The sequence below is a fragment of the Anopheles gambiae genome, chromosome 3 (genome assembly GCF_943734735.2).
Source record: "Anopheles gambiae chromosome 3, idAnoGambNW_F1_1, whole genome shotgun sequence".
Classification (NCBI taxonomy): Eukaryota; Metazoa; Arthropoda; class Insecta; order Diptera; family Culicidae; genus Anopheles; species Anopheles gambiae.
The window spans coordinates 93,527,049-93,553,325 of NC_064602.1; the positions used below are offsets into that span (position 1 = coordinate 93,527,049).

Below are 26,277 nucleotides of genomic sequence, written 5' to 3' on the forward strand. Positions count from 1 at the left end.
TAGCATCCATCATGGGGTCTAGCATAGCATAGCATCCAGCAGACGGACACGAGAGCACGAAGGAAACACACCATACACGTCCCTGCCGTAACCCTCCCGTTCCTTCACACAGGACATGCGAAACTGTAATAAAAATCGGCGAAACTACACCCCGCCAGCAGTCTTGTGTGGCGTTGTGAGATGTTCCGGAACGGGCAGGACGAAAGTTTATTCTTTTGTTGGTTTAGTACTAGTTTTCTCTGTTGTGAACCACTCGTCGTACCACACGGAACATGGGAGAAACATTTGCGGCTATCAAGCGGCAAACCCGTATGTCCCGTGTGCCTGTTTATGTGTGTGCTTGCTGTGGAATTGGATAGTTCTGATCGAAGAAGCAACTAGAGTGGTTTTTTTTTTTTGTCTGTGGTCATAGTTACGAACCTTTATCTCGTTCTCTTCCGATGCCCTGCATCCTGTTCGAGGTTTTGAAACCATCAAAACAAGCTTGTCTGCTCACACCATGACAAGTCGAGATCGTGCTTTCTACTACACACACTGTTGGGGTAGTGGCGGATGTTGAACATCTTCCTTTTTCGCCACAAAAATCACCTCCCCGGAGTGTATTTCCGGGGTTCGTTACGGATCAATGTCGCACGGTTTGGAGCTGGAGGATGGAGCTTTTTTTCTCTCCTTTCACTCCCTATCCCTTAAGCTTCCGTTGCTGTAAAGTATCACCGGCTGCGAGTACTCTCACCTGCTCCGATGGCAAGCAAACGTGTAATAACTTTTATTGCAAAAGCTCTCTCTCTCCATCTAGTGTGCTGCATCTCTTTTAGAAATTTATTTTTACACACATGGTATCTTCCCCCGCGGTGTACAGAGCGAGACAAGAAGATATATTGTGTGGTGAAAGAAGAAATGACAGTAACATGGTGTCCGGTAGATGGGTGTGGAAGGGAAGCTATAAAGCAATTGTTAAAATGTTGTATTTATTGCCATTACTGTGCACTGCAGCCTGTGCGCTGTGCCGGGGTGTTGTAATGCTGCCCACAGCGCTAGTGGTGGTGGGAGATAACATTTTACGTGCGAAACCGTAATGTTGATTGGAAAACTTATTGATGCAGATAAGAGTGTGTCGGAGAAGACTTATTGCTTTGCATTTGTAGGTATGTATTTGCTTCTTTCGATGGTTTATGATCAAAACCTCTTCACGAAATAGAAATTGCATGATAATTTTTCACAACCAATCGTCACCTCAAGTCATCAGTGCTTCGTTTATGGATATTGCAAGTTAAACGATTGGACGGATCGATCTCATGATAATCTTCAACTATAGTGACAGTTATTTAACAGTTATTTAAATGTCTTTAAAAGGTTAAAATCAACAATTTTGAACTAACTGCAAAATCCCATCAGATCTCTCTCCATAAGCAATTCAAGTACGTGTTTTTGGTTCACTCTCTCGCAAACACGTTTCACGTTGTGATGCATTTATCGTCGTAGATAATGACCCATCAAAACAAAACAAAACAACAACAGAAAAAGCACATGTCTGTCTGTCTGGGCGTGCTCTCTACTGCAGCAAGCTGTTGTCGTGCCGTGGTCGTCGGTGTCATCGGAGAAGAAACCGTCCACCACTCGTAATTTGCAATCGTCGCTAGTTGTGTCGGACATGACAGCTCAAGGACTGGTGTCTGGCTGCGTGGTTTGAGAGCTTCGTTCGTTGCTAAATGTTCTAAATTTCGCGATCATTAGCGAGATGAAAAATTCCCGGAAGCGGGTTTGTACTCCCACGAAGTTTGGCTCAATTTTGCTCAAACTTGGTGTGTCGTCGTCCATCGGTGCTTCTTTTTTGGTGTGTTGCGTTATGCTTTTTTTTGCTCAAAATGACCACATCCTGTAGCCATTTGGCGTGGCTGTGGTGAAGGTTCTGCATGTGTTGTGTTGCTTATCAGCGATGCAATTAATTTTGCTCCACAGTTGCACTTGTCCCCTAACACACACACACTTGCAAACGGGCACAATTTACGTGATATCTAGGCTTCTGTAATGGAATGTAGTAATGCTCGACGATATCAAACACACACTCTCAGAGCGACTCTATTAGGGTGACAGCCAGCCGATGGGGCAGACCGGTAGACCGTCACGATGTTATCGGGGCCTGGGGTTTTGTTTGATGAATGTTTGCTACGTGCTTTTATCTCACATGTGTATCTTTCTTTATTGGCTGAACAATTGTTAGCGATCTACGCTTATCAATTGGCGCTGTTGGTTTAAACGTCTCCAGTAAACGGGGCAATTGAAGAGCTATCCAAGTACAAGGGAAAACGTTGTGGCATATATCTTCATTTCTAGAATAAGTTACCTTTTTCACGCTGAAACAATCAGTCTTTATCATGTATTATGAATGCAACATTGATGAATTGCGTGGCAGAATTGTATTGACGAACAATTAAAGAACATCCACCTGATATACCCCCTGTGCACAAAGCTCAGGGCGTCCACCAGACACTGGTTTGGGCATTTACGTGAGCAGAAGTGACGAACGTTCAAGACTTAATGGAACAGTTTTTTTTGTTTTCGTATCCATTTTGTTTGTTTTCCTTTCACCCTACGCTTTCCTATGCGATGCTCTACGATACGCGCAATAGAATATGATCGCTTTCTCTGAGTGTGAATCGTCGATTATGGAAGCATTTACGTGGGATGAAAGCGTTCGAGACGGCTAACACCTTTCCGTGTTACGAAATGCGCATCTCACGCCCACTGCCTCCATCATCGCCACCACACGCAATCGGTTTGCTTGGCTAAAGGGCGTTGAAAATGTTATGAACCCCCATCTGCACACAGCAGCAGCAGCCAGCAAACTGTCAGTTATGATCAGCAATTTTGATCAATCAGCGAGGTAAAAATGTTGTATGAATCTAATAAAAAAAGTCTTCATGGAACGGCTCGCAGCCAGCCACCCTGGTGGCTGATGATTGAAGGTGTTACATGCTCATTTTCCAACAGCAAGCGATACAGTTGATTTATGATTGATTTTGATGTCATCGAATTGCCCTTGCGCCGAGATTGCCGAGGGTGCGCAACGGAGTTTGCTGCAGTGTTTCCTTCCTTCAGTGCAAAGTTCTCGCCAGCATCTTGGGAACTAAGTTTATGTTATTCAGCTTGGTATGCCCTAGGGAAGAGGGATGGATGGGCAAGAAGAACATCCCATTTCTGCAGTGGTTCTTGCTCGCTCTCGGGAACGTGAAAAGCTTGTTGATGAAGTTTGAGATTATAAACAAACTATGCGTTCCAAGTTGGATAACCTACCTCCCTGCGGGTGTATGGGGTGGTAGATGGTGCATTCTCAGCAGCTCACATTGCCCTGAGTATTATGAGGTCATCTTACGCGATGCTCGGCAGAAGTTAAACAAGTCATCAGCATCTACTTTATCTTGACTGGATTAAGAATCCAGCGCGAACGCATCGTTCCATCGTGCCAGCCATTGGGTGTGGTCCGGAGCGCTGGCTCCCTGGGTAGCTGACATTGAGAAATCAGAGAATCTCTTGGCTCGCCGTGGCACAGCGCTGGAAGCTATCAATTTAGCTTAATGTGGTTGATGCTTTCAGATTGTATGCTGTTTATGTTTATGTGCTGCTGAACATTGAGTGAATCTTTCGCTTCGTGAATGTGGGCGAGAGCAAGGGATGTTCCCTGTGTCAAATTGTTAACCTTTGACACTGCACATTACATTACATTTTACGAAGCAATCAAATGAAGCTTTAAGAAAAACATCACATCATGCTTTTCTCTATTACAGAAATGTGAAAAACAAAATCTGCGCGCACCTGCGATTGTTTTATTTGCCACCGCTTTCTCTGCCCACCGGTGGGCACCTTCCTCCCCCTAGCACAGGTGTGTGTGTGTGCCGTTCATCTTTTTGTGTGTAAACGGCCCCGTTACGGTTCGATTCGTTTCATTACGCTTCCGTTCCGTTTCATTTCTAATAAATATAGAAAAATAAAACGCACTGCCTGCCGTGCAGTCGTTGGACAGTAAATCGTTTCAGCTGGTCGGATGGGGGGAGATAAGAGAGAAAGAGAAAAGGTCCGACCCGAAAGCGTCACTTTGTTGTTTATTTGGTGAACTGTTTTGTTTGCTTTTGGTGGTGGTGGTGGTGTGTGTGTGTCGCTTTACCCGGTTTGCCCGGTTGCTGGTTGAATTGATTTTCCACTCCGGCTGACCCGGCAGGAGTGTCAAGGTATGGATACCGATACACGCTCATACACACAATTGGATCAAACCGCATTCCGCGCCGGAGAAGAGACGGCGGGCATTGTTGATTGTGTTTTGCTTCGAGTACAGCTGTATGGTATCGATAATAGTAAAACTAGGACACGTGCATTCCGCGGCTACAGGTTGAAAGATTAGTTTGTTTGTTTGTTTTTTATTGCTTTTTTGCTATTGGTAGTTGATAATTACAATAGAATGGAGATGCTAAACCCACACAGTTCTCGGGATTGGTTTCGGTGTAACGCTCTGTCCCGTTCCCGCAATGCTAACCGCTTTTGCCGCCTGCCGAACGGTTTATGATTGCAATTAGTGTTGCTTCGGTGCATTCGGCCACAGTCACAGCCAGGTGTGGTGGTTTGGAAAATAGAATTGTGTCCTAATGTGGTGCTCTACACCCTCAAAAGCGTTCACGGCGGGTCCGAGCGGTCGGATGTGCGATTGTTTTTCGCGAGTCGGCCACGGCCATACGGTTTGCAGCATCCATTGTGTCTGGTGGAGATGGATGGCACGTTCGTGGTAAAATAACGCAGTTGCCAAATATTGTTGCTAAAACAGTCTCAACTAGATTTCAAACACACTAACTAATGTTTGAAGTAAATAGAAAAAAATTACTTTTAAAGAGCTATTTTTTTTCTACTTATGTAATCATGTTCGATGACTATATTCATTGTACTGTGGATCCGTTGCCATTCAATCGAATATATTTGTTTGCGTGTTTCTTATGATTTAATTATTTATTTGAATTTCTTGTTTATTTCATTTTTATATTGTTAATTTATTATGTATGTCTTTAACGTCGTACTTTTATATTATTTATTCATCATTCGGATATAAACTTAAAGTGTTCTAGTAAAACATAAAGTTTTCTAATCCTTTTGCTTATGATGAACGAACATTGAAGAGGTTTAAAACCCTGAATAATTACATTTAACACTTCTTTGACGTCGTGATCGATTCTGCTGGTGAATTAAACCTAGTTGAAAATGCATCCAATCCGTTCATTCGCCCTTCCCCGCAAGGTTGATGAAAGCTTTTTCAGCATAAACGTGTAGCGTGAAAGCGTTTGCCATCCGCCAACTCCCCCCAAAACCTGCCCCGCGGGAACATAATTCCACAGTGGGCGTTCGAAAACTTCAAATGAAATTCAATCAAGTGTGCGGTGCACTTCTTGCGCACTTTGCCTCCTCCCTCAAGAGACCCGCAGACCCGGTAGGCGATCGATAAAATGCACCACGGTTCTAGGATGCAAGATGCACGAAGGCTGAAGCTTCATGCCGGGTATAGCAAGCGTATGAAAGGGATAAGTGCTAGAATCTGAGAACGAGAGACAAGAACGAGGAACTACTTAGCAAAGCGAGCGGATGAAATTATGGAAAATCTGTCGTGTTCCACCGGGCCGGGAGAGCTGTGTGTGGTTCACTCGCTGGAACGCTCGCCGGAACGTGTTAAATGATGAATTTGTCCATTCCATTATTGTGCGGCTTGCTAATGCCCCGAGATAGCGCGGCTGTGTGAGGCTGTTGAGTCGAGCTCTACTGTGATTTGCGGAAACACGCACCGTGTGTAGTGTGCCTGATTGTCATTGCCCTTATCCGCCCCTCAACGGAATGGAATGAAAATGAAAATCGTTGGCATTCAATGGATATCGTCACTCATACTGCTTAAGCGTCAGTGTGTTTGTGCGTATCTCATGATTCTGATAGAATTCTTGCTTGAATGATCTTACCAACCCAGCAGCTCACCGCAGCGCAGTTTTGCACGATTCGCGTTGTGTAGTGAAATATTTATCCATTTGCTCTTTATCGCACACAGCGGCACCCCAGCATCCACGCTAATGGTGGGGCGGCGTGCATTTGACGCGCAATCAATCATCGCACTGGCGGGCCACACGGGTTGGTGACAATGTGCAATGGAGCTTTGAAGCGATTGAATAATGCCAGAGTCGGCTTCATAAGTGGTGTACCATTTTCCATTTTGTGCTGGTGCTTTTGTTCGGACGCTTTCGAGGGGTGTTGCTTGACGATTTTTTTAACATTTCCGCGTGGCTGCGACCAGATAAATTATCCAAGATGAGATGATGAAGGGAAGTTCATGACACTGATTAGAGGAAGGAGTAAGAACAGTGAATTAAATCGCATGGCATTATTTAGCAGGACAGGCAAAACAGAACACTTAAAATGCAATGTATTTGCTCTCTCATTTAAAATCATCTGTAAAGCGCAATGTATTTTACGGTCAACAATTAAGCCACATAATTACACCAATTATTAACACCGAATGCATCCCAAACGGGCCGACCAGCGAAGTTCATTACTATGCAGGCTTACATTGTCCTACCGTGAATAACCGCCGCTCATGAGATACAGTTCAGGTGGTGCATATGGTTCCTTTTTTGCGATCATTATCGCAATGTTTTGCAAAATTGAATAATTAATTGTGCCTGCCGCACACGCAAAGGTAAATTTATTAAAGCGATCCTACCGACAACGAGCCCAAACTTAATTAAAGACCGTTTGGAAGCGTGCAAATGGGGCGTACACTTGCCTTTTGTAAAATTTACCGACATGCCAAACCTACGGTACTGGCTCTTGGCTGCAGCACGCTTGTCGCTTCACTAACTAATAGGTTTGGAAATTAATTTTTGCTACATCTAGACGGAACTATAAACGAATAGAAATTGTATTATAAAGCTCATTTCGTGTTCTTGTGCTTTTGTTTTACTTTTAACCTCTGCGGGACCTCCAAAATGAAGCTATAATGTATCTTGAAAAGTGAAGAGCAAGCAGCGAACCCCTGTGACAGTGGCTACGGTTCGTTTGACTCTCGAAAAGATAAGATTAGGTTGATTCGCAAAGTGCCAACCATACCCTTCTCTAGTGTGACAGGAAACGAATCGTCTCGAGTCGGAAAAGCCACAAGGACAACACGGGTTCGTTTTCTTCTCAATAGACCGTAGGAAAAAAATGGAAAACTGCAGAAAGACGAGTGTGTGCTAATGACCACCATACCAGCTTCATTAATACGAAACACCACTGCTTTCTTGTGTGTGTATGTTTGTAAACAACCCTCCACGCCAACAGTGAGAAAATGAAGCACAACACGAAGCAGGACCTCACGAAATTCTTGACCGCACGAAAACCTTGGCCTCCTGCCAGCGGGCGTAAATGGAGCCCTGCTTTATTTTTAGCTCCCCCCCTGCTCGTTTGTGCCTGCCCGAACGAATGCCTTTGAAGCAGTTTCGTGGTGCAACTAATTCACTCCCTCGGCCGATTATCTGTCGATGTGGGCCCGCGGAAAATGGGAAACCAGCACGAAAAGCAGGAGTTCAGTACGATATGAATGGAGTTGCATGATAGTGTTGCTGCCGTGTGCCGGTGGTCAAGGCTCTGAACGGTCAAGCACCGGTTCGCCTTCGGGCTTGCCTCAAAGGTTGAACGCGCAATTAACTCGCTCTGACCGTCAACTCTGTCAAGCCGGTGAGCCTGAATGGTTCAACGCCCAAGTGGTGGTGAAAATTTGCTCCTTTTCTTGGTGGACAAATAGACAATTTCTGTATTAGGGGTTGGGAAACTCTGCGTTTGATCTCTTCGGGTTATTATTTAGTCGTTTCAAAATTGTATTCTGCATCACGCACATTTTCAAACGCTCTTATCCTCTAATATTGTCTTTCTCTCTCTCGTGTTTGGTTTTCTTCCGATACAGGCGCCGAGCACAGCAGCTAAAGGTAGCGAAACAGAAGGAAAAAGAATGGCTGAAAGCGCAGCGCAGCCGGGACCGGATGGGGACACAGACGTCCTCCTACAAGCGACACATCACGTTCGAGGACAGTGTCGTACTGCTGGAGGCCGCGGCACGGAATGACATTGCGGAGGTTAGTATTCGCTATGCTCTATGGGCTATTGAGCAACGCGAAAAAGCAGTTACCCATTACCCTAATGCAGCGGAGGATGAAAATATGTAGAGTATTAACACAGAATCGAAATCTGTTTGTCCTAGGACTTAATTAAAAAGGAGTGCCATTTGGGATTTCCATTCAACTCTTTCCAAACTAATTTTTCACAAAGCGACGAACAGAATTGGCGAAACTTTGTCTACCGTCAATGTTTTCTCTGACATTTACAAAACTAGTTTTCTATACCATGAGACCAATTGCTAGAGAAGGTTTTCGCCCAAACGAATCCTTTTTTAAAGTTTTGTCTAGTGCGATCATTTCCTTATCCCATGAAGATTTCGTTCCCGTTATTATAACTCCTCTTTATTTGAAAACTTTTCCAAGAGCTTTAGACGAAATTGCATCCATAAAAAACAATCTTCTCCGCGGTGGTTGTATTACTTTTTCGTACGAGATGCCTCTCTCTGCAATCGCTTTTGGATGGGCAAACTTTTTCCTATCCCTACATTTGCGCATGTTTTGGATGGGTTCTGGAGAATCAGAAACATCTTACAAATAAAAACGACTACAGACGAATACAAACAACGCGCTGGGCTCGATTATTCAATTTTCGTTGAATTAATGCCGCTCCAAGAAACGTGTGTGTGCTAAAAGCCTAACGCCATTAGAAGCAGACTCTTTGCGTCTATGGCCATAACGTGAGCTTGCAGTTTCACCATAAGCTCGTAAGTGACTTCTTCTGTAGTAATGTCTTATGCTGACAACTCGAATTCGTACGTAGCGAAAGCTTGGCCTTTCAGTTGCATTCGCGAAGCAGGAAATGTTTGAGAATTGGCTGTGGATCCTTTAAGAATGAGGTCACTGAATCACTTCGGCTTGGTTGGCGTGTGTGTGTGTGTGTCTCCCTGGACTCTATCCAGTACCATTCCGGGTCACATCCGGTTGCTATTAGTCAGGACACCGTTGGCCGTAGATTTGTAGTTTGTATTGCGCTCCAAAATGTACCACATGCAATGTGTGACATGTTCCACATTCGGTGACCTGAACCATGCTGCCCCAAATCGCTTGAACGTGTCCAGCACGCCGGTACGTTTACTAGGTTAGGTTGAGTTTGGCGCTCTGCAAATCATGTATCATCCGCTGGTCGTTTGCGCCGGGCTCTGTCGGTAGGTGCTGCAGTAGTGTGCAAAATGACCTTTTCCGGTTTGCCTGCCAGGACAATGTGTACACCCCAAATCGAGTACACGATTTTTTGGTCAGTTGTCACGCGAAGTTACAGCTCATGACGTAATGTTGTAATTCGGTTTGCATACCTTACAGGCGCATCGCATTCTTTCCGTTACGTTCTGCATTGTTAATGATGGCAAATGGGCAGCAATCGTTGCCGCTTAAGCCTTGCCGAAAAGGTTTCATTTGCCGCCGTGTCCTTTAGACTTTCAGACAGTATCTTTTGCTCTCGGTATCATTTAGTCATGAAGTGTCAAATGAGGCCAACCACTATGTGCATGCGATACTTAAGTGAATCAACCCATCTATTTGCATATGGAAACTAGCAAACGAAAGACAGGAAACTAAAAAAGAAACTCATCCTGACGGACAACTCGCTACGTATCTGACCCTTTTCTTTCCGACCGCTGAAGGACCTCATTTGAATACGATTCGCAATGCTAATCGACCGTTAAGACTACTCGGTTATTCGGTAACGGGGTAGAAGTACGTGCCGTACTTACTAAAACGGCGCGCGTGTACCACAGCCAAACTGCTTAATTTCCAGCCACATTCGTTTGCGGTCGTTTTTACAACCAGCGCTTGCAAGAGCGCAAGATGCAAGGCGATGTTTGTCAAATAGACATACCGGCAAGCACCACGAATCCCGTACCGCCCACCGAACCGAAGGTCGAACTGCTTCCTCTCCTGCCACAAATGAAGTAGTTTATTTTGCTAAATTTTACTACCCAGTATCACCACAACCATTTACTGCAGGCCGGAGAGTCAGCGGTGCTATAAAACTGCAAAGTAATGGGGCAGTAAATAGTGTAGAATCTACGCTAGAAAGGGCTAGAGCGGCTTAGAGAGGATGTATGTTAGTGGTGTTGTTACAGTAAATGTTTCACTCAGCGCTAGCGCGAGATGGTTAGGTTTCAATGTACTTAAAATTAAGTAGCTTTAAGAAGATAAACTGATATGTAAAGCTTATGCAATGCAATTGAAATTCTGATATATTACGTGGAATTGTAACGAACAGTAATGAAACCATTGTCAGTATGACAGCAACCCTTCTAACCTTGAAATATCATCCACCTTGACCAGCCGCAATACGTAACCACAAGCAAAAAGTATAAAACACTCTTTTGCCTCGTATTTCACCCCATGAACTTAACCCTGATACCCATATTCGTTAGCGAGAAATCAATAAACCCACAAACAACACTTCAAACCCACAATACGTCACCGAACGCTATCCCTAGCACAGTCTCCGGGGACACAATACAGCTCACCATAATTCGTGCAAGTGCCGTTAAAAAGATGATACTGAATCCTCCCCTCTCCGCATGCGGGATGTCCCGGAAAGCATAGTGTATATTTTTCACTACCATCCAGCAAGCCGCAAGCACTCGGAGGACTCTGCGAGCGGAAGTGAAAGCTGTGGCCCGCAGGGAACGGTTTAAATTTACAGGATGGGAAATAAATTACTTTCGCTTCGTTTCATCAACTCCCGCTGGGATCAATTCTGTTCCGACTATTGGGACGGGAGGGACAGGAAAAGGGGAGTAGCACTGGGATGAAGATCACACCGCCACCACAACTGACAATCTCCGGTTGATGCCGGATCTGAAATAGCTCTTCATATGGATGGGTCAAGCTCAAGGGAGATGAGGTTTGCAATTTTGCAGACTTCCTATTAAATCGTTCGAATGTGGGAGGCTACTCCACCGCGTCCGTGCCACTGCCTAGGACGGATGGACGTTTAATCGGATAAGCCTGGGATGAGTGTGAGACTCTACTATTAATTATCGCATTCGATGAGATTTAGTCGTTGTTTTGTGGAGCGCAAGCAGCGTTAGAAAAAGCATGGGAGCCGATTGACGTCTGATATGGACATTAAGTACCTCATCCATGGGGGCGGCGTTGGACATAAAAGATGTAGAACTTCTGCCATAATTAACCATCCCTTATTTTCCTAAGATTGTAAGCAATTCGTTGGAAATTATTAAATTCTGACTACGACTTGCTTTTAATTCGTCCTCACTGAAGTGCTGGATATAGTCGTATAAAGCAAGACTTTAAGAAACTTATTCCGGGAAGCCAGTACTGCCGAGAATTGCCAAGTTTTGTCACACTGTGACCGAGTGGGATAAAACTGTATCCCATGACCAAAAGGGAAAAACTTCTTTCGATTGCACCACAGCAAAACTCCAATTTCCAGTACGCGCTCGCATGAAATATAACCCGTCTGACAGTAACAATCTGGGCAACGTTCCGGTTTCGAGTTTTTGTTGCCATTCTCGTGCTGCTTCCCGATGGACAACGCAGAAATGAACAAACACTTCAGCGAAGAAGAACAAACACTACTCCCCGCCAGCTGCTTGGTTCCGGTTTCGGTTCCGGCCAGCGTTAACTTGAGCTCTTGCAGTTCTCATATGTGCTTAGCTGTCTTTCCGCGCTGCTCTGCACAGATGGACTCGGTGCGCTTGTTTAGTGTGCTGCTGATGGCAAAGGATAGTAAAGCTAACATTCTTGACTTTGGAAAGTAACTCTGCTCGTCCAGTTCTCCCCCGGTGTGACCTTCGCTGAAGGGTTAGAACGTCCTTGGACACAAACAGAAAGGGATAAAGTAATACAGCAGAGAGCAGCAGCTTGTGTACATCGTTGCAGTTCATGAACATCAAATCCAAACGAATGCCAACGAACTATAATAGTGTTGATGATGATTATGATGATGATGGTGATGATGATGTAATGTTGGTTAGTATGGGAATATTTCTTTGCAAAGGAACAGGACCATTGAAACTTGAGTACCTGATGAGTGGTCATTATCGAGTATGGGAAATGATACTTGCATCCGTTTCCGTTCCCCTCCGGCCAGTCATGATTACTTCCGGCCAAAGGGCGATAGAGTTGGTACGAAGTAGAACGATGCCTTGCTGAATCCTTTTTTCACTCTCTCTCTCTCGCTCCCTCTCTCCTTTTCGTCACTTATAATAACGCTCTTCCTATCCTTCTTTTCTAGGTGGCAAAACTGCTCCAGAAGGGTGTCACACCGGATGCAACGAACATGGACGGACTGACGGCACTGCATCAGTGCTGCATCGACGACAACGCCGAGATGCTGAACCTCCTGCTCGACTACGGTGCGAACGTGAACGCGCAGGACAGCGAGCGGTGGACGCCGCTGCATGCTGCCGCCACCTGCGGCCACTTAAATCTGGTCAAGATACTGATAGCACGCGGCGCGAACCTGCTGGCGGTAAACGCGGACGGCAACATGCCGTACGACATCTGCGACGACGAGGAGGCGCTCGATTACATCGAGGCGGAAATGTCCAAGCGGGGCGTCACGCAGGAGCTGATCGACGAGACGCGGGCGGCCACCGAAACACAGATGCTGCACGACCTGCAAGACATCGCCCTGCAGGGTGGCGATTTGGAAATACCCGATCCGCAGGGTGCCACGCCGGTAAGTGTACAGGGCGGATAATCTGTGCGAATGGCGTAGAATATTAGATGAACTACGGTGGTTTTTGTTGTGTCTTCTCTCTCCACAGCTTCACATAGCATCCGCCAACGGGTACACACGGGTCGTCGAGTTCCTACTGGAGCATCACACATCGACTGATGCTGTCGATAACGATCTCTGGACACCGGTACATGCCGCTGCCTGCTGGGGTCACGTAAGTTTCTCTCCATCCTTTCCTGGACCACGTCTGAACAGGCGAAATAATGTCATCCTATTCGTTCGTATCATTGTAGCTGGAAGTACTTGAAATGCTTGCCCAAAGTGGAGCCGATTTGAATGCCAAAAATAAGAACGACGAAACTCCTTCCGGTGAGTTTGGGAAGACGCAAATTAATTACCCGCCCCGAATGCCCCCCAACTGACCCTTTTGCGTTTGGTATCCCTTTTTTTAGATATTTGCGAAGATCCAGAAATACGAGAGCGAATAGAGCAGCTAAAGACGGAACAGGAGAGCAAGCGGTTAGCGGAAGCGCAACGCAAACGTGTCCGGCGGTCGCAGAGCAACAACACGAGGTCAGTTTTGTGCGCACACGTGTTCCGAAACTCGTTTCGGAGTCGTATTGCTCAACTCCCTGTGGAGAGTGCATACTTGAACGGCGGAGAATTAGACAAACCAGTGCCTATTCCCTAGTGATAATTTGAAGTAGAATTAAAAATAAAACAGCTGCATTGCTTACTATAAACCCCCCCACGGGTAGATAATCCGATTAGAACGTAAGCAAATTGTTTGGACAAAGTTTTGCCTTTAGCTTGATGTGCAGGATACCAACTACCGTTTGCCGAGTGATGATAGATCCCTTGAGAATTCAACCGCCGGGAAGTAAAGTTAAGATATCATGTTCACACCGCCGTCTGATGTCGGTAGTGGTTCCGTCTCCCTCCCCTCAAAAACATGCCATAAAGTTAGTTGTAATCCTTTCGCCGTTGAAAACCACAAAACTAAATTGGAAAACGCTAGCAGCGTGTGTCGTGCGCTCTGCCAACTACACAGAAACGACGTACTAATGCGTTTTGCTGTTTCCCGCAGGGCACAATCCGTGAGACGAACATCGCTGCGTGATAAGGGACTAACGACCAAAAAGGATGCGGTGGAGGAGGCTCGCTTCCGACTACAAGCGCAAGAGGTAAGTTTCGTTGCGGTGAACTTGTATGTAAGCTGCACACTCACACACAAAAACCGGCCGGCACACACAGAGCCTAAGAAGCTGTAGCAGATCACTAATGTATCGTAGCAGTTGAAGTAGAAGAGGAAGAACAGTTCACGAAACAATCTATGGCGTAAAACTCAGAAATTTGGCTCTTGGCAAGGCGTTGTAAGGCGTTTGGGGCATTCGGGTATTTTCCCCTCCGAGCAGAAGTAATTAAATTTTAATTTTCTGCACAAAAATTCTCTCGTCTTTCGGCAACCGGAATGAGCCATTGTTGAGGGCTACAGAGGGACGATGCCAGTACGATCCGAAGGGGGAACGCAAATTGTGCTACAGCTTAAAAGTTCGTAAGCCCTTCGACCCAGCACAAAGTTTGCAAAGTCAGCAATGCTGATTCAATTCGTGCTGCGTGTAACCGTTCCTGCCCGGTGTCATCGACCAAGGATGAAATCGTGGAAAACTTTGGTTGTCTGTAATAAAAGCGCTCTCCGGCGTGTAAACCAGCAGTCAGCCCCAGTTTAAAGGCACATTAAACAACGGAAAGCGCAAAGCAAACGGTTACTTGTTGTAGTGTCGATCGTTAAGATAGGACTGAGAGATGGTTGTGAAGTTTGGTTAGCCTGATTGTGTGCACGGAATTTGAATGAATGTAATCCTACCATTTTTGTAGCAAAATACTGTTTACGCATACTGAATGAATCTGAATGAAAGAATTTAAACATTGAAATTGGATATATCTAGAAGAAAAATGAGATGAAAATAGCTTTTCCAGCACTGACACAAAACCAATTGATCTGATTTGTTGATAAATCCTCATATTGATAATCCCAAAGCTTTCATTCAAATGCCAAAAACATCGTTATGTTGTCACAAATGCGACACATGCGCTTACTCAGCTGAAAATGACTCGTACCCTCGTATGATCAAAAATTCAATTTACACCGCTGCATGTGACATAAACGGATTAGTGAGGCAATGACCATTCTCACGAAACAAAAGCCACAGCACGTCACACGGGTGTGGGAAACTGCATTTTACGATTTGAGTAAGGGATAGGAAAAAGCTGTTCAATTTCGAAATTGAACTTTTTTGAACCCGTTCACAGTGGAAGGGCCCACTTCTATAAACTTCGATACCAGTCGATAGCTGATGCTTCAATAGCTCTAAGCCTTCCAGCTAGAGCACATTCAATATGGATGGTAGTGATTAGTGTACTGACGAGTGCCAGCCAAGGGGACAGTGTGATACAGGGACGCTAGTTTTTGCAACTGTGCTAGAAATCAACCAATTCCGACCTGATCTCCGGTGCATCGGAAATAGAAACGGGACTGAATAGGTGCCGACAGTCAAAAGACAGCATCAAAAGCACCTTGCCATTGCTTCCAGCGATAGCGTACGTACCGACCGGCACTGCCATTCGGCATTCAAGAAGATATGCACTTAAATCCTCTGACCAGCGGTGAGAGCTTTTCACCTTTTTTGCTGCGGGAAGTTTGCTCTAGGAAATCATGCTTCACCCTACACCTTCAATCTCTTTACTCCGCGTAGTGCTCTCTCTCTTGTTTTTTTTTTAATAGAATTTGAGTACACCATTAGAACCACTTCCCACTGCTTTGTTGCCGTTAGTTTGCATAACTTTTTGATTGCTGTACTGTCGACGCCCAGGTTTATGTGTGTATGTAGGTGACTTGGAGGTGGAAAATTGAAATCGTCTGCCGCTTTATCGCACTGGACGCGGCCAAAAAGCGCTGGGTTGAAAAACGTGTTCGGCTAAATTTTCCCTTCGGGGCACCGCGCTCCGTACGACTTAAATGCAAAAAGCAATCAAAAGTTTTTGAATTATGATACAACGCAAGGCTAGGGGGTGCCATTTTTTGGAATGGGGATAGGAAAATATGCTCTATTATTGGTGAGGTTGCAGCAGCGTACATATACTTCCGCCCAGTCAACCGGCGAAGCTCTGTTTCGGGAGAGAGCAAAATGTATCGGAAAAATGCTGAATAATGAAACAGTACGCAATTAACAATACGCAGCAATGGTGGTAAAATGGTAATGCTCGAAAAGTATAGAATAAAAACTTTACCCATAGCAGTGGGGTTCGGAGTGGAAGGAAAATGGCGAACGAAACGTCCTGTGCGCCCTTTCGCAGCGTGGTCTAATTAATTTATCACTTTCAATCGAGCAACGTTTGCTTTTTGTTGGCGTTCTGATCTGGCCGAAAACTTCCTCCTTTTTGTAATTTACGGTAGCAATCTGTTTCGCATTTGCTATGGAAGTTTTGACGAACAAATTGAACTTTAATTTGTCAAAACAATAGACGCGTTTTTTGTTGTCGTCCACGTGCATGGCGTTCACTGTCAATTGCAGATACGGTTTGATTGGAATAGCAATGTTTCTGCTGCTGACAAGTGATGGTTGTTTCTGACTGTTGCTCCCTACTGTTACGCATCTTTGAAAGCGATTGAATGAAAAAAAGACCAAAGCAATGGATATTGAAATCATTTACACAATCGCTTAAACTGTTTTACTACTTACTTTATCAAAACTTATCAATATGCTCTATATAAATGTTCAATTGCAACTATTTCTAAGCGAAGGGGAACGTGGTAACGCTCGCTGAGCACCGCCTAAAGGGCAATCCACCCCCTCTCGTCGCAAGCTTTGGTTCCAGTTCAGTAGACTTTTGTGAACTTTGACGCAGAACCCTATGCCGGTGTGTTGGGTACGCTTCAATGCATTCCAACCTCCTCCACCCAAATGGTGAATGCATGATTGATGATGACCATTTTTTTCGCCTAGTACTGATCGATTCAATCAGTAGTGCCTTGGCACAACAGACGGCGGTAAATGTAACATGCGCAGGCAATGTTGGTTTTGTTTTGTTTGCCGATTTCCGCCTGAAAGTAGGAAATGAAATGATTCGCGAAGGGGACAGGTTCTTCTGTGTAGCCAGTGCCTCTTCTGCGTATGTGAAGGGCCGGGTGCCCAAGCGTTCCGAAGCTTTTTAATTATCACAACGTGCCCCGATCGGTGTTAATAGCTGGTCTGCGTTGCTTTCGCGAGTGCGCGTTATCATATGGGTATGGTTTAGTGTAGGGGCTGCTATTAATCTATGTACGCAGTCGAGATATTCCGCTCGCATTAACATTGTTGCACGCTCTTACCGCTTGTATGGTTTTTAGCGCACGTTGTAAAACATTCAGCTGAAGCTGAATTTGATTGGACCGCCGTGTACAGCGTGTTTTGAAGCAGGAATGCATTTTTTAAAAACAATCAATGTCTCTTTAACTGCATTCAACAATGTTGTACTTATTCCATTGCTTCGATGGTATAGCAATGACCTTCAATTCACAATTCACTTTCCTTTTCAGTTTATTGCCGCCTAGCTTTTAGATACCTTACTTTCATTAGTGAGTCTAGTTTTTACATACGAACTGGTCATTATCAAGTGACTACCATCAAATTGTTGGCGACAATTTACCCTACTGCTTGAATTCTTTGTAATATTAGATGCACCCGACTGGCCATTTGCAAAGCGATTTATAATTCTTTGTGCTTACAAATTGGAATCTCTTTTTAAGCTACGTCCTTCTTACCACTGACGCATCTCCTGCCGTTAGCAGCTTTACCCAAACTGCAACGCTACAACTGGTGGGCGCAAATGCGTCACTTCTTACCCGACGAATTGTGCAAAGTTTTCCACTTAGTTCGCCAACCTAGAACCTTCTCGCTGCCAAAACTTTCTCGCTCTGCTTTGCAGCTCTTTGGTGCAACGGTTTCAACAGCGTCCGAGGCGTACGCGGGCACGCATGGCACTTCCGGTGCAGCGGCCGTTGGTGTCCCAAATTTCTCCCCGCGTCGTTCATTGCACTGTGTGCGCGCGCGCCAAGGAAACATCTTCGATCGATAGCTTGCGCCCGCAATTAAAGCCATTTTTGTTGTGTTCAGTGCGTGACAGGAAGGAAATTGCAATTGCAAAATGCAAAAAGTTTCACGCTGCTGTTTGTTTCTAATTGGATTGCATTAGGGGGGGAGGCTGGCTAGGTTATGGTCGAGATTAGTGCGTGGTGGCTGGCTGGCTGGCTGGCTGGACTGATGATTAGGATGTGCCTTTGAATATCGCACTCACACACAGACACACACATTGCATAATGGCGTTATGTCAGAGCGGGGCGGCATGAAGGCGTAATGAAAATGCACATGAAAAAATAAGACACCAAAACAACTGGCGCTTATCGTGCTTTACGTGCCATTACATACACGATTTAATAAATAAATTTACAACAACAAAAACAGTCCATCATCACCCACACGGGCCTCAAAAAGGGAAACGTGCCCCTCTAAAGGGTCTACGTCCGGCTTTTCCCTCCCCATGCTGCGTCTCTGTCGCTTCCGAATGCAACTTGTGTTTGGAGCGGACGGACGCAAGTGCAACACGCACCCACACTTGTTGAGGCGTGTCGAGAAAAGGGGGAAAACACACACACACACACACACACAAAACAATCCCCACCACTCCCTTAAACACGGCCATCGTGCGCACATCGAACTTGCGTCGCGTTTTTTTTTTCTATTCGACGCGTTCGCTGTTGGTGTTTTTCGGTGATCGGTGCGCACCAACACGATCGCAGGGTGGTTTGAACAACAACGCCTTAACTTTTTGCATCACATTATCAGCCAGACCCAACCCGCACCCGCACAGCCAAGAAAAGGAAATCTCTAGTCCCCGCACACACGCACACATACGTGCATAAATTCGCCCCTCGTGTTAGGTGGGGAAGGATGCGCAAAACTAGCAGCAAAGGGTAACGAAGGCGGTGCGGCTCACTGGAACGCCCACCCTCCCTGCCACCCCACCCCCCACTGTTTGAAGCCAAAAATTTCCATCGCCACCGAAAATCGGCTGCAAGCGCGCACGGCTCCGGCAGTGGCGAGTCCGGGGCGTTGCGTTCAGTTCACAGCCAACGCAGTGGTCCGTCGCACGTGCGTGATCCGCGATTTGGAGCGTCGCGTTTAGGGATTTCGCCCCTCATTTGAGTGTTCGTGTGTGTTTGTGTTTTTGGCGCGCTCTTTAACTCGTCTATAACAAACAACAAACTACAGAGCTACAGAAGAAAACAAATGCCCGTTCCCCGTTTCACTTCATTCGACGAGTGACTTTGACGAAAGTGGTAAAGTGTTTTAGAAACGGCCCTAGAAAGATGGGCAAAATAGGTTGCGATTTGCAAGATTTTGTGCCTGTGGTGTGTGTTTTTAGAGTAAACCGGATCTGATAAAGCCAAATTTTAATAAATTTGGCCAAGAGATCCACTCAGCGACACAAAGTTACATTTAAGTGTTGTGAAATAGTTAGCAAAACCTATGAAAACAAAAACAAGGCATTCATAATTCTGTTATATGACGGTGATTACGTGTGATTAAATGTGTTTGTTTGTAGCGCAAACATTTTTATACAAAATTGGGTGAAACCAAATAACAATAATAACAGCAAGCGACGAACCGCTCGAGTGCGAAGAATTGCAATTTTCTGATAAGATAAAGGTCGGCAGCCGTTGAACCGGTGCAAAATATTCGCAATTTTTGTAACTTCCATTGCGCCTGTGAAGTAGCACGCGTGTTCATCTGTTGCTAATGAAATTACAGTCGCGAAAAGCTTCTTTTTTTCTATTTCTGTGAAGTAAAAATGCCCTTCAAGCTACTGCTGGGTGGGTTTTGTGTTCGGTTTTTTACTTCCATTTCCACCCATTTCTCGACTGTGCTTCATCAAGCGAAATTATATTACGCTGCGAATCTGTAGCCTAAAACTTCTCGAACCTATCACAGCAAAAGATCAATGTCAATTGAATTGTATTGTTTGGCGGCGCATTTTCGCCCACCATCCGGCCCCGAAGCGTTTTGGATCATTGATTCGATTCATTTGCGTAAGAATGCTGCCCTTTTTTGCCCGCCACAGGGGGGACGAGAAGTATTGATTTACAGAATTGTGTGATCAAGCGAACGTTTAATGATGGCACCCCGACGGGGGAAAATCTTTGCATTCGATTAATAAGATTATGCGCACGGTGTCGTCGCTTCTTCTATTAATCAGCGCGATCGAAACATTATTAAATCAAACACTCCAATGAAGAGGGAAAGATTATTCGATTATTTTATCCTCGTTGCGATGAAATCATCTTCTTTCGGACGAAACTGCAACACACAAGGGCAGCCGGAGGCAGTCACAAAACACCTCCCTTTTGCCTACATCCAGCTCAAACCTTAATTGCGAACACAAAGCTTCATCTGTCAACACGCGCTGGCGCTGGCTTTATGTTAGCAATCCTAAAAGACCCCCCAAAAGCACTTTTCATATACGTTTGTCCCCAAAAAAGGAACGAGCAAAACATAACATTTTAAGACCGACGTTTGATGCGTTTTTCCTGCGGCGTTTTCGTGCTGGGGCAGACTTCTTTGAAGTATCCTCTTCACCGACACCACCACCGCGTCAAGTGTGATGAAGGTTTTCGGTGCTGTTTGAAATGGAGCTAGTGGTTTCCTCTGTGATGTAGCTGTCGCTTAAAGCTAATGTAGCCTTTTTTTTTAAACGGAATCCATCTACGGTTACGAACAAGAGATTCCAATGGATATTCAACAGAAGCCAGTCAAATCGCATGCAAACGAACCAAACTGGTTCCCTTAAAGTTTATAAAAATGTCAAACAAATAGGGAGGCATTGTATGAATATGTTGCTGCTGCTTGTCCATATAAAGTTAACAAACAGCGCAACGAATTTCACAACGACCCCGCCCAAAGCACACTGACCCTTTGTGGTGCATCCGCAGGGAAAATCAATCACTTGCAACTTGTTCCGCTCCCTTCCCTGTCTCTCTCTCTATGAAAAGCGGCTTGCGATCGTAGGACGGACAGCGTTGAACGAACGAATAACACGTACCTTAATCGAGCCTTTATTGCAAAACATACCCGCCCACACCGCGTTGGAGCTTTTAATTGTGTTTCAACGCACTCACTCACACATCGAGCGTACTGCAGGGGAAGCTTTTTAGTGCAAAAAACTGCAAGCATAGTGTTCCATGCTCTCCCCATACAGTGGCTGGCTTATTCACGGTCAATTATCACATTAAGCTTATGCAGTGGACACTTTATGCTCCACTACTAGCTTACGAGTTTTTCATTTTACACTTCCAACCCAAACTTTAGACGCTCTAAAGTCCAAAAAAAAGTACCTTTATTTCTTTGGTCGATGTTTCATGAACAACAACAATACGATCGCGATCACCCTTAGCGTGATCACACTTAGCCTACACACCCAGTCACGCACGCATGCCTGCGTAGATTTCACTTTCTGCTCGACGTGTGCGGCCTGACGGGGGTGTTGTTTGGGTGCGTTATGTTATGTTTAGGGCGTACTTTTTTCTCTCTCTCTCCCTCTAAATAATGTGCAGTTTTTATGTGCAGCATTTATAAATAATTTTTCCTCTTCACACACCTTTGCCGACCGAAACTGTCGATAAGCGTTATAAGCTTGGACGTAATAGAACGAAGGTTGATGTTGTAGAGGAAGTGTCTTTTCATTTCATTTTTGAAATGTCTATATGATTCTTGTTTTAAAGCTTATTTCATTCCTACAATTTTATAACATACTGGAAGTGATTGGTTTATTATTAAATAAAATGAGACCTCAACCCATCACCAAGCATATTGCCCCAATTAAATAATATATTTAATTGCAAAAAAACGCCTCTAAGCTCATACACTCTTCCCGCGACGCCACTAACACGACACAAACACCTTCTAGAGGACGTCCGTTAGCCATACGTACGTGTTAGGTTGTTAAGTGCCTCCACACACATACCCACATTCCAATGGCGGTGATGATGATGATTATTATTTTAAATTCCATTCCATTTTCGACACCCACTAATATACGCCCTCCAATTCTAGAAGGTCAGATCATACGTTTTTTTTTTTTATGGTTGGACACGGTTAGGCAGCTTACGACCCACTTCCGGGCGACGATTGGCGATGCTTTCGACCGTAAACAGCACCGACCCTCTGTGCTGTGCGTTGTGGGTGAAGCCTTTTTCCTTTCCTTTGCGGAACTGTTATCCATGTTTCCAAGGGTTTCCTGTGCTGTAATCAGCTCTGCTACACTTAAACAGTGGATCGTCATTTCCTACATTTTTGGGGGGGTTTTGTGTTGATTACTGGTTGACCAGTTAACGCCAAAAGCACGTTCACTTCCCTTTTTGTTGCAAACAAAAACGTATGTGGTTCGATCGACAAGACGTGCATTAAAATACAATTTTGCAGAGGAAATGTGTTGTGCTTTAGTTGTTGCCAATTCATTTATATTTCATTGTATTACATTGCAATAATAAAAACCTTGGACAGTAATGGGAAAAAAACATAAAAGCTCGTTGTTTAACGTTCCTCACCAAAAAATGTTTATCAAATTCCATTAAGCTACTCTTAAGTATCATCCGCTTTGTCGTCACTTTGTACCCAGGAGGAACGAGTGTTGCTCTTTTGCGGGGAAGGCAGCAAAAAAAACAGAGCTGCAGGCAAAAGACAATCTTCCTTCATTATAACTCCAGGCCAAAAGGCGTTGTGAAGCGTTATTGTGAGCGTTAAACAAAGATTACCTCCCGCGTTCCCCGCATTTATTATTAACACACACATACAGAGACACTCACCTAAAGCCCCAATTACGTGCCCTTGGCATTCCTTCTTCCATTGACTGGCCTCGGTGGCCTTTGTTCTCCTGCTCCGACGCTAAGAAGGTATAAAAGGCGAAGTTCGTATTATGCAAGAGACAAAAAAAAGATGAGTAGAGGCGAAAAACAACAACTTATTATCCTGCATTTCGTCACCCCCTTTTTGGTTTCGTGTGCACACAAATGTTCAAGCTCGATATGTGGTCAATAACTTGTGACCTCCCCCCGTAGCAGCCAAAATCACCAAAGTATGTAAAAATCGTCCCAGAAAAACGCACACCCGCCAGCGACACAGAATCATTTCCAAACAATCTCTCAATCGTCTTAAGAGGGAATGAAGCGAAAACGCAGACACATACACACAAATGCTCATACATAATCCATAATACGTGCATAAAGTTTTGCAAATCCGCATTGTTCGCATCTCCCGCCGGTTGAGGAGATGCGACCAGCGCGAACACACGATGGGGATATTGGTTTTCCAACCCAAGGAAAGTTCGTCGTCTCCGGCACAAGAGTGTAAAAGTTCCTTCAGAATATATTCCGTTAACAGAACGTTTCTCTGTATGTTTTTTTATTTATTATTTGCGCATTCAAATCAGTAGCTTTTACATAAAAACACAGCTTTTTGGAACGTTCGAACGAGCGAGGACATACCCGCGCGCTATTGAGTGTTGAGGAGTTTCCAGCGAACATTGTGTGACAAAGTGTTACAGCAATAAGAAAGCGAATCAAATCAGCGAACATTCCAAAGGGTGACACACAAGCAAAACTCGCAAAAGCAGCGGGAAAGAGAGGGATTGTGTAGTGACGGCGTGTGGTAAGGAGAGCCAGCTTTAAAATTAAGTCCAAAATGAGGCGCGTCTTCTATCTGGAGCGGGACAAGAAGCGAGACTCCACGCTGGACGATAGCATTATCGGGCTACGGTATCGGGTAGGTAGCAAATGGAGCAGCAGCAGCAGCAGTGGGCGCAACCAGTGCAAGGATGGTGTTCTAAAAATAATTAATTACCTTTTTTTTTAAATTATCCCTTTTTGCTGTCTCGCGTGTTCACTTTCGTCCTTTTTTTCTACAAAAAAGTTAATGAATTTATCAACATTTTGTTGTTGGATGTGCATAGAGGGGCAGCATTGCAGTGGCATAACAATAGATAACAAGCGCCCGTCATTTAATAATAGATCACCGGTTTTTTCATTGTTGGGTTGGCTGTTTTATCGTTCTTTCAAGCGGGGAGCGTCACTTTTTTTGTTCGCTGTCGTTGAACGAAGGGTTGAAGTTTAGAAGAGTTTATAAGTAGTAGTGCTGCAAGCCAATGCACACGACCTGTGGCAAGCAATGCATTAAAGCTTAACAATTTCAACAAAAAATGCTCTCTTATACACTGAAACACTCAAGTTCCCTCTTAAAATGGCAATATTTCTAACAATTTTTGGTTTTTTTTCTCTCTCTTTCTCTCTCTCTTTTCTCTCTCTTTCTCTCTCCCCATGTTCTCTTCCTTCCAGGGCTACACAACGCCGGACGGTGTGGCGGCCGCGACGGCCACGGCGACGACGGTCGCAACCGCAGCCGCGACAGCAAACGGTGACAATAACAATCAGTCATCGTCCTCCTCCGCCTCGGTTTCATCCACCTCCGTGCGCACTAACGCATCCTCCACCTCCTCCCAGCATGCCACCAACGCCACCATCTCCTCCACTGCTACTCCACCCTCCTCCTCCACTACCACGACCACCACGAGCACGACCGGTAGTAGCAGCAGCAACAGCACGAACAGCACGACCACCACCACCATCATCAGTAACGGCATCAGTAGCAATAACAATCATCTTCCCCCTCACCTGCATCACCACCATCACAATGGCAATGGCAGCCTGAACGGGTCCGCCGCCCATCTGATGAACAGTGTAAATAACAACAGTCTGCCGAATGGAGCCACGATCATCAATGGCGGTGGCGGCGGCGGTGGAGCCAACAACAGCAACCAGAGTGTGCGCCACATGAACAGCATCAACAACAACCAAAGCAGCAGCCTGCAGCGGCACCGGGCCGCCACCGGCAAGGGTTCCCCGGTGGGCGGTGGGTCACCGACCCTCAACCAGTACGATCGGCGATCGCCGGACGGTAAGGATAACGATGAGACGTACCTGATCGAGACGAAGGGGGGTGGTGCGTCATCATCCCCCGCTGGTGGTGGGGTGGGTCTAGTCAGCAATCATCATCCTCCTACTGCTACTGGCAATCATCACGCGGGTGGCCATCATCATCTGCACCATCACGGTTCGGTTAACATTCCAGCGTCGGCGGCAGCGGCAAACGGGGGCAGCGGGGGTGGTGGTGTTGCCACCGTTGCCGCGGCCACCAGCACCACCACAGCGGCCGAGGTGTACTCCACGTCCAACAGCGAGAATGGCAAGATCAACGTCCAGGTGACGGTCCTAGTCGGTACGTATGTGCGCTCTGCTCTCTCGGTTTCATGCTTGTTCCCATCATCATCATCATCATCATTTTCATACCCATTGCCTGCATTTTCCCTTTCCTCTTGCACGTCATCGATGTGTGTGTGTTTGTGTTTGTGTGAGTGTGTTTGTGTGTGCTTTTCAATTCTATGTTCTACTACCTCTCTTAAGCTCATCTTCTCGCCATCGTTGTGCTGCTTCCACATCCTTTCCCTCATTGCATGATCATGTTCATCGAATCTCACAAAAGCACAGCGAACAGATGAACGGGGTGACTTCCCTAGCACTGATTTTGATTGTGGTTGATCATGCCTTGTTTGAGAATCATGCTCTACAGGGTTGCTCAACCATTGAGTATGATACGGCTTCATTGAGGAAATTGAAGTGTTTTACCTAAACTTAATTTATAATGAATGGAAGTCATTGAAAAAAGATTCTCAAGTTCTATGAAATGCTTTGTTTTATTAAAATGTCGATAAAAAATAAATTTGAGGGAGTTCCTTTGAAGTGTTTGAAGCGCAAAAAAAAGGAAACAACAAGACAACTTAATGCTTACGAACCCTTCTCGTGTAACACAGCTCGTTATAATCATACGCTCACACGAAACACAAAAGAAAGTCCCAACCAGCAGCACCACCACCACGACAAGAATGTAGCGCGTCCTTTTTGGGAGGGGGGGAGGAATTCCTTTCCTTCTTTTTTTTCTATTCGCCATGTTTTTAGACCAAAGACTGGGCGTCTCCATCGTACTGCAGCAAAAGGGAAGTTGAAGGTTTGGGTCAAATTTAAAACGCTTTTATCATTGTTCTGTTTCGTTTTTTACGATCAATTGAATGTTTTACTCTTTTTTAATGGTTTGTTTTTTATTTTGTGCTGATTTTTCCTTGGAAAACTTCTAATTTTAAATGTATTTATAGCTTGTACGGAAATGTGTGTGTTATGTGTCTTTCATTTCCTTTTATTTATTTATTCTTTCCGTTGTAAAAAAAAAACAAGATTTCTAACAGTTTTTTCCCTTAAATTTATCCAAAAAAATGCCCTTGACTTTTACGCAATTGTGTTAACACGGC

The 26,277-nt window shown here is 45.1% G+C and overlaps 1 protein-coding gene across 23 annotated transcripts in view; it reads left to right on the plus strand.

Moving 5' to 3' along the window:
* LOC1280667 (protein phosphatase 1 regulatory subunit 12B) overlaps nt 1-26,277 on the plus strand; it is a 76,717-nt gene that overhangs the window by 47,465 nt on the left and 2,975 nt on the right. For 20 of the 23 annotated variants that reach the window (XM_061654059.1, XM_061654042.1, XM_061654044.1 and 17 more), the window contains 7 exons: nt 7,961-8,129; nt 12,382-12,828; nt 12,917-13,042; nt 13,122-13,197; nt 13,281-13,401; nt 13,916-14,012; nt 24,254-25,193. In XM_061654059.1, coding sequence (XP_061510043.1) covers nt 7,961-8,129; nt 12,382-12,828; nt 12,917-13,042; nt 13,122-13,197; nt 13,281-13,401; nt 13,916-14,012; nt 24,254-25,193 — 1,976 coding nt within the window. The remainder of the gene's footprint in view (nt 1-7,960; nt 8,130-12,381; nt 12,829-12,916; nt 13,043-13,121; nt 13,198-13,280; nt 13,402-13,915; nt 14,013-24,253; nt 25,194-26,277) is intronic. The other 3 variants (XM_061654062.1, XM_061654060.1, XM_061654061.1) reach the window with 1 other exon arrangement.